Source organism: Trachymyrmex cornetzi, unplaced genomic scaffold, assembly GCF_001594075.2.
Source record: "Trachymyrmex cornetzi isolate Tcor2-1 unplaced genomic scaffold, Tcor1.1 scaffold88, whole genome shotgun sequence".
NCBI lineage: Eukaryota > Metazoa > Arthropoda > Insecta > Hymenoptera > Formicidae > Trachymyrmex > Trachymyrmex cornetzi.
In genome coordinates, this window is record NW_017300223.1 from 197,985 (window position 1) to 206,904 (window position 8,920).

Genomic DNA, 8,920 nt, shown 5'->3' on the forward strand with positions numbered 1-8,920 from the left:
CTTCGTTACAAGTAACGAGTTACTTCCATTCCCTGAATTTATACATATTTACATAAGATTATATTTGGACAAAATGCAAGAAATTGTCCTATCTACAGTAAATGATTATTTAGAATTTGGAATCCTAATTTTTCTCATATATTTTTTTCTAGTTCAATTTATCATTAGATGGGCTACATTATGTATATATACATATGTGTATATACATATATATATACATACATATACATACGTACAAATATATGTATACACATGCATAAGCTACAAAGTTATTAATTTACAAATAAAAGTTGTTCTATTTACCATTTATGTTTGTGTGTTAGTATAAATCTAAGTTTTTTAATTTAATATAAAAAATACAATAAATTCTCTTTGTATAAAATTAATGACTATATATGCATATATATATATATATATATATATATATCAAAGTATACAGTATAAAATACGAAAAGATAAAACTATTGTACCATCGAATTGCAAGATTGCGAGTTTGTTCATATCCTTTTTTTGGCGATAATAAATTCCTCGTCATCAGAGAAACGATTTTACATTCACCTATACGATAGCCTAACACGTGTAAAATGATATGGCAATCAATCCAAGCTAACCATCCACTAAAGTAACATGTCTGTGCATAGCTTTCCTATCCCCAGTGTCCTCATCCACGCGCAATCCCTTTGGAGCTGAACCGTCGAGTATAAATCAAGGTTATTAGAGGCATCGTATTCATCGTAGTAGCCCCATGTCGGTAATTTTGTATCAAATTGTGGTGGAATAGATTGCGGCATACCATGGTCGAGATCACCGGTGAAACTCTTAATGATGATACGATGCTTTTAATAGTAATGTGTGTATTTCGCGCGTGTATAATAACAATTATAATTAAAATCATTACTTTTTACGATTTTTATCAATCGCAAATTTTTGTTTTCTTTATTTTCTTTTTTTCTTTGCTTACTAAACATAGATTCCAGAGTGACATTTATAAAATATTCTTGTAGGTTTTATCGTTTCTTTTTGTATCATATTAATTAATTGTGAGAATTGAATGTCTTGCGAAAAGTCATTGCGAGAGTGACATTCTCACTGACATCGGACGGAGGATGATAGGATTCGCGTGTTCGTCTCCGCAGTACAACTCGTGACTCGAATTGCCGCTCAGCGGTGAGATATTTTGTTCTTTAGATCGAACAATGTGGTTCGCTTTGCAATGTGGAGCGAATACAGCGTCGATATCGGTTAAAGGGTTGAGCGCTCGTGCCGCGACACGTGAATTCGAGTCCCGGCTGCCTGGAGGGTTCACCCTGAGCCACCCCCGCTGGCTCGCCGTCGAGTCACGTGCACACGACTGTCGTCGTGCATGTATCATCGTGTATCTCCTCTGTCATGTGCACGCGACGTCCAGCGCTCCGTTACAATGTGATACAGTATGAAATACTATTCCCACTTCCTTTATCTTTCTCCTTGTTTGCCTTTGTGTTTGCGCGTTTGTCGCTCGCATTCACGCTTCACCCTCCGGGGTTCACATCTCTTATATCGAATTCGATTGGCTGGTACTGTGATAGATACCATCGAATAGTCAGATTTGCCATAAGAGATGTCTATTAGTTGCGACATAAAACAAAAAACGGAAGAGGTTTTGATAAATTTAGAAGAATCGAGAGAGATTTAACGAGAAAAGAGAGACACTTGTAGAAAGATATACGAAGAATATCTAATTTACATCAAATCGAATATAACAGAAAGATATAATTATACGTATTCCAAATTACATTTTTATTTTAAAAGTTTGATTGGCATAAAAACAAATTCTCTTTGTATGCATTTACATACGTGTAGTACATTTACATGTATGTAAATGCTATGGGTATAACATTAACAACAAAATATTTTGTCTGAATGGGAAAATAATTGCTTTCACGTCAGTATGATTCTTTTGGAAATAGTAATTAGAAACAGATTCTCTATTAGCTCCCTTTTTCTTTCATTCTTTTTTTCTTTTTTTTTTTTTAATAACACCTGCGCATTCGTACAAGGTGGAATCGAACGACCCCGTTACTAAGGCTGCCTGTTGCAAATAACGGATTATCTTCGAGGGTATCAGGTGCTAGTTCAATCTGAACCGATCGCAATTCAATTTCAACATTCGCTCAACCCGCTAACCGACTACGAGCGACCAGTTTGCAATTTACGTGATGCCGTAACTTTGTCAAAGTTACTCGGGCAAAATTTCAGAATATCCGTAATTCATAATGCTAATCGACATTTTTAAACAATGTTGATCGAGTCTGTGCTAATTGCGTAATTACATTTTCGAAAATATTTGATACAAACTTTTTGCTCTTTATTGTTTCAGACGGTGTCAATCTCGATGTTATTGCGCTACTCGCATCATCAGATCTTTGTCTTTATCGGTGAGTGATACAATTTTAGACATTTTAATATTTAATAAAGTGAAATATTTTTATAGTTATTTTTACCGTGAAAGAGAAAGAAATAATACAAGACACAAACAAAACAAATTGATTATTTTTATTTGATAATTTGATTAATGTATTTGGGAGTGGCGTTGTAATTCATAAATAATATTCAGATAAAGATCGAAGTTCTATTAATTATTCGTTTAATCAGCACATTATTTATTACACATTTATTATACTTTATGAGCACGGGCATGTCCTGAAGGGGTTTAGGGAGTTTAATCCTTCCGAAATCTCCTCTGAAAAGCAATTAAAAAAATTATTTCCGCAATATAATGGCAGAAAATCGTCTAAATAGCATGTCTCTTCATCATTCGTTTATGTCAATTCATCGAGATATTATTGTAAAAATATGTTGAATTGCTTTGGGAAAAAAATTGTCGCATAGTTTTTTAATTTTATAAATTGTATCGAACGATTTTCTTTATCTCATTTATGTATCATTCCCCCCTTTATTTGTACTTAACTTAAACTTAACGTCACATTTTTAATAATAGTAATATTTTTCTTATAGGAGGCCTTTTTCTATATTCTTTTCTAAGCTAAAAAAAAGGATTTTTAGTTAGGAAAATAATTATGAATATTTAGTACGTAATATATAATAATAACAGTAGCACAATATTAAAGAATTACACATTTCGTTTTTAATATATAACTGTACTTTGCCTATATTTCCTTTAGGAAAAAAAAATTGTCTAATCAATTTCTTATATATATATTCACTTATGGTGTTAATGTAATTGCTGAAGAAGACTCTAACCATGGGTCGAAACGTTTAATTAATTGTTATACACAATAAATTATGTCGCAACAACATCTAACTTTGGCTTTCAAAGGCTTTTATTTTTATTTGATTTACTTCATTAGAACCTATATAATTTCTATTGTTTAAAAAAATAAAAGTTATAATTTATAAAATATCTAATCAAACTATTCAAGACTCCTTACAAATCAAAGAATTGGAAAGAGTAAGGGCACTAGGAGTCAGGCGCAGAAGACATCGCGCAAATAATACACTTATAAAGAGTAAAACTTCTTTATTCACTAATAATCGCGTTTAGTGAATAAAGAAGTTTTACTCTTTATAAGTGTATTATTTGCGCGACGTCTTCTTCGCCTGACTCCTAATGCCCCCCCCCCTTTACTCTTTCCAAAAAAATTCTTTATAAAATAATATTTTTCCCATTTAAAATCAGGAGAAGAAAAAATATTTTAAGTTTTGAAAGAGCTTTAAAATTTAAAACATTAAATTTAATTAACGCAAACATTACTGTTTATATATAATAATAAAATTGATAAAAATCTTCCTGAAAAGAATTCTGGATATGCCCATGTTCATGAATAATGTGCAGATAAAGATTAAAGTTCTATCGGTAATTTGTTTAGTTAGCATATTTTGTGAGTTTATTTTTTTCAGCTAATTAAACAACGTTTTTTATTTTGTAATGGAATTAGCTACTTAAAATTGACACAATTCTAAACCCGAAATTGATGTTATTATGAATACATTGGTTTAATAAGATATTATAAAGTTTAACCAATACTTATATACAAGTATTTTGCATGTATGTGTATGTTGTTTAAGCAAACTACGATCAAATCTCTTCTGTAAAAATTATAGAAAGAATTTTATGGCTTTCTCGTACACTTCTTTTTTCTGATACAATTGACGATGTAGAGAACGAAACTTTTGAGTTTCTACAGGTACTTTCTGTACCGAAACTACACGTTTCGCGGATTATCTGCGTGTCTAAATCCATTATTAAAATGCCAACGTTTCGTAAACATTGCAGTTCACTTCGTCAAGGCGAGGGGCAATCTGATACTGAGTATCGAGGTAGCTTACTCTACTGGACACAGAGATAAATCGTGAAAACCGTGTAGCTTCTATAAAAGAATGAAACTTCCATTTTGCACAATTTCATTTTTTTAATCTCTGCATTAGTTATTTCTATTTGTTAATAACCAAGACCACGTATAATGAATCTAGTGACGATTAATCATTAGGAACTATTTTTCTATCGAAAATGCCCAATTTTTATTTAAACGTGAAATAAATTTTTTAAAATTAAATTATTGATGGTTGACTTTTTTTTAGTCATACATGGTATATCGAAAAATATCGCATACACATTTTAATTGATTAATGTCCATTTTTACCAACGTAGATTAACTTTAATAGTTAGAGTTTAATTTACTTTTTATCTTTTTCTAATTCTTAGAACTAGAAAAAGATAAAACATAAGTTCAATCAAGATTAAAGTTAATTTACTCTGGTAGAAATGGACGTGATATAGGCTTGTGCAGTTAGTGATGTAACCCATATTATTGCGATAATACTAAGAGGCGTTTCTCCCTCCCATCTTCGTTTCATTCATTATAAGATCCGCGCAATATATGTGTATTTATAACGTTCTACGCCGCATCCGACGAAACATCTCGTTTGTTATACTCTCACATCACGATGGATTTGTCGTTGTTTTCGTCACCCTTTGTGCTATTATTGACTACTTTGATTATCATTGGCATCTTGAAAGTTGTCGCTGTGCTGCGTCATATATATTTTTACTGGAGGAATAAGGGCGTACCTTACCTGCCAGATTCGCTATCGACTGGTATAATGGGTTGGAAATTGTTTCTGCGTCGCATCACTTTTCCCGATTATTGCAAATATCTGTACAATCACTTCCCGAACGCTAAATATGTTGGGATAATGGATTTTGCTACACCTAGCGTGTTATTGCGCGATCCTGAGTTGATTAGAGATGTCATGGTGAGAGATTTTGAACATTTTCCGGATCATCGCAGTTTTGTTGACGAAAGCGTAGAACCGCTGTTTGGCAAGAACATCTTCTCTTTGCGCGGAGATCGTTGGAAAGAAATGAGGAATACATTAAGCCCCTCTTTCACTGCTAGCAAGATGAAGTTCATGTTTGATTTGATATCGAAATGCTCTCATGACTTTGTTTATTATTTGGTTGACCATCCCGAAATCTGTCATGCGATTGAGATGAAGGGGGCATTCAGACGGTACACTAATGATGTAATTGCTACGGCAGCCTTTGGCATAAGCGTGAATTCTATGAAGGATCAAAACAACGAATTTTACACGAGAGGAGTGGAAGCTACTAAATTTTTTGCTGGATTGCTAGCAATAGTCAAGTTCATGTTTATACGTATATGTCCATCATTCTGTAAATCAATTGGTTTAACCGTTTTTTCATCGGATACGTCCAAGTTTTTCAAGAAGATCGTGGAAGAAACCATTAGAACGCGGAAAGAACAAGATATCGTCAGACCGGATATGATTCATTTACTAATGCAGGCTCAAAACAAGGAAGGTACCAGTGTACACAAAATGACATTGGATGACATCGTTTCGCAAGCTTTCATTTTTTTCCTTGCTGGTTTCGACACATCTTCGACACTGATGTGTTTTGTTGCTCACGAACTGGCGGTTAATCAAGATATTCAGGATCGTTTGCGCAAAGAGGTGCAACAACATCTTACCGAAGGAAGCGATGAGATTTCTTACGAATCGCTGTCGAAAATGTCTTACATGGATTTGATAATTTCCGAAACTCTCAGAAAGTATCCACCAGTCATCTTCATCGATAGACTTTGTGTTAAGAGATACGAACTGCCTCCGTCGCAACCAGGCTGCAAGAATGTAATTGTTGAACCTAACAGTGTATTGATGTTTCCCGTTTATGCTTTACATCACGATCCAGAATACTTCCCGAACCCAGATAAATTCGATCCCGAAAGATTCAGCGATGAGAACAAAGATAAAATTTTGCCGTATACTTATCTACCATTCGGTCATGGACCTAGAAAGTGTATTGGTAATCGATTTGCTTTAATGGAAACTAAGATTCTGATAGCTCATCTTTTACTAAAATTTACTCTGAAGACTACGGAAAAAACCGTTGAACCAATCGTATTCGATAAAAGAGAATTTACGTTGCAACCTGTTGGTGGATTCTGGATTGGTTTGGAGAAGAGAGAAATGTGAAAATCTTGCACGTTATTCTATGATTTATGTATGGAAAAGTATTACTGCACTTTCAAGTTTCAAGATATTTAACGCGTGAATGCACTTTAGCAAATTATTAAAGTATACAATAAGATTTATTTGTAATATATTGTTACGTTTTCATGCAAGATTCAAGTTTTTGTTAATAAGGCAAAACTTAAATACGATAAACACTGTGACTTGCATAAGATCTCGAGTTTACTCGATTGTGTTAGTCGTTTTTAATGACTTATGTAACTTCTACTTGTCGTTCTAAATACACCAGTAGAGATGACAAAGACGAAATATTATTAATTTTTTATACAAGAGCGAATATCTTTATCACGCGAACGTTTTTCGCGTTTTTTATTTTTGAGATAATTGCTTTTCTTATTGTTTCTGTATTATGAATCTTGCAATTTGTTGTAAATTTAATTCAATGTTACATTTTATGAAATAAGTATAACATACAATATCATTAATGTCTGGTGCAACACACTGTACAATATGCTTATGTAATGTGCTATATTATTGCATACCATATATGCATTTGTAATATTTTTTCATAATACATTTATAATATTTTTTTAATCAATAGGATTTCGAAAGTTCTAATAAAATCGAAAATAATTATTGTTATATCAGTTATATAAATAAAAATAAGTCCTTTATAGTATGTTTAAATAAAACTTTTGACACTTTTTACGTGTTTGATACATTTCAGAGATTACTAATCAGATATGATGCATTTTCTGAGATTAGATATTGAAGATAAAAAAATTTAAGGAAACAGTCCATCATATCTAGTCAGTACAAACTGCGCAGATAGTTACCTGCACAAATATTTGCAATAAGCATTTGTTATTGATTACGTTACTTCTTTAATGTTGATTGGGGATGAGGAGTTTTTCTTTAATGGAACTATAGAAATATAATGCTATTTTGTTATATTGTTATCTGAAAGAGTGATAAGATAATAAAAATCAGATAAACTGAAATTACTTGTCACTACAATGTTCTTGATCTTGAAAGTCAAATATATAAATGTAATTTATCCTTTAAAAAATATATAATACGTTGTATACTTTATTTTCCTCTTTACTCTTATTTTTCATTAATTAGCATTGATGCGGATCTTACTGATTTTTTATGTTTTTTTTTTTGTTGAAAATATTACTGTACGAAAATTAATTTAGAACAAATTTTAAGCGTTTTTAATATTAATAGTTACTTTAATATTTATAGTTAGTACTGTTTTGTAACTTAAATAATATTTGAGACAATATTCAACACTCGTATCTTTTTATTTTCTATAAGTGATTTTCCAATGTGATTACAGATGGTTAAAAACTTGCAACTTCGACTTAAATTACATTTAAAAGTAATCGATTAGTTATATTTTTTATAATACTATATATATGATTCTTCGAAACAATAGTTATTAAGTAAGTGATTTTTGAAAAGACTTAGTTATTGGCGAATCAAAAAGTTTTTATTTCAATTTAATTACTGTTTTCGGTAAGTTTGATAAAATAGCGCGTGCTTGATGATTTTTTATGGCCAGTTTCGGAATTAGCTTAAAAAGGAAGGGGAAACTTGAAAGTTTAAACAGAGGCATCGAGGAAAGTTATTTTCGCAGGTTAATCGTTTGAAATACAAATTTACATAGAAAAACAGCATGAAGAGCAGCATGCCTTCTCCATCCATTTACGAGTTTTGGGTGTTCCATATCAGACAATTTGTGTTACGATCAAGTTTCGCTTATTTTCCATTTTTTATTCATGCTTACGATATTTTTGCTAGTTTATTTTTGTTAATAGCGATTCTTAGATTTTTTGCTTTTCTTGTTTTTCTTTTGTTTATATTTTCTGATTAAATTGCTTCGACTGTACAATTAATTTTGCCTTCAAAAATTAAAGTGGCAAGTGTTAAGATTACTTATTAACTTATCCACATATACATGAACCTATGTTGAGAAAGATTTACTTATATAAAACATTTAATGCTTTAATTATTCTGTATTATACAGGGTGGCCCATCTGAAGTGATCCAGTCAAATATCTCGAAAACTAGTAGGGATAGAGAAAAATGTTTCGTATGAAAAGTTTAGGGTTACACGGGGGAAGTATGGTACTGACCTTGAAAAATCCTTGGAAGGTCATTTTGAAGGTCATTCAGGGGTCACGATGGTTTTTTTAAATGGAACCCCTAGTTTTTCACCATGGGATGAGAAAGCTGGTTTCAAGCCCTTTACGAAACACTGGTTGTGGTCCACAATCCACCCACTGGGGTCCGAGTTATGGACCATCAAAGTCATTGATGAACTACTCTTAGCGCTACCCAGGAACAACGACGTGGACGTGGTAGTTCTGAATACGCAAGAGAAGACAACGATTGTGACTGCCACAGTTTGAAACCTGTG

The 8,920-nt window shown here is 32.2% G+C and overlaps 2 protein-coding genes across 4 annotated transcripts in view; both read left to right on the forward strand.

The window, feature by feature from the left end:
• The window catches only part of LOC108769262 (membralin), an 85,589-nt gene that overhangs the window by 6,205 nt on the left and 70,464 nt on the right, over window positions 1-8,920 (forward strand). For all 3 annotated transcript variants that reach the window (XM_018520142.1, XM_018520141.1, XM_018520143.1), the window contains exon 8: window positions 2,360-2,417. In XM_018520142.1, coding sequence (XP_018375644.1) covers window positions 2,360-2,417 — 58 coding nt within the window. The remainder of the gene's footprint in view (window positions 1-2,359; window positions 2,418-8,920) is intronic.
• LOC108769264 (cytochrome P450 9e2) lies at window positions 4,879-6,917 on the forward strand. Its single transcript, XM_018520144.1, has one exon. It carries the CDS (start codon window positions 4,948-4,950, stop codon window positions 6,496-6,498), a length of 1,551 nt encoding a protein of 516 aa, XP_018375646.1. The 5' UTR covers window positions 4,879-4,947; the 3' UTR covers window positions 6,499-6,917.

Excerpts from the sequence above, each read along its gene's own strand:
- LOC108769264 (XM_018520144.1), top strand. The coding sequence starts at position 4,948 with ATGGATTTGTCGTTGTTTTCGTCACCCTTTGTGCTATTATTGACTACT.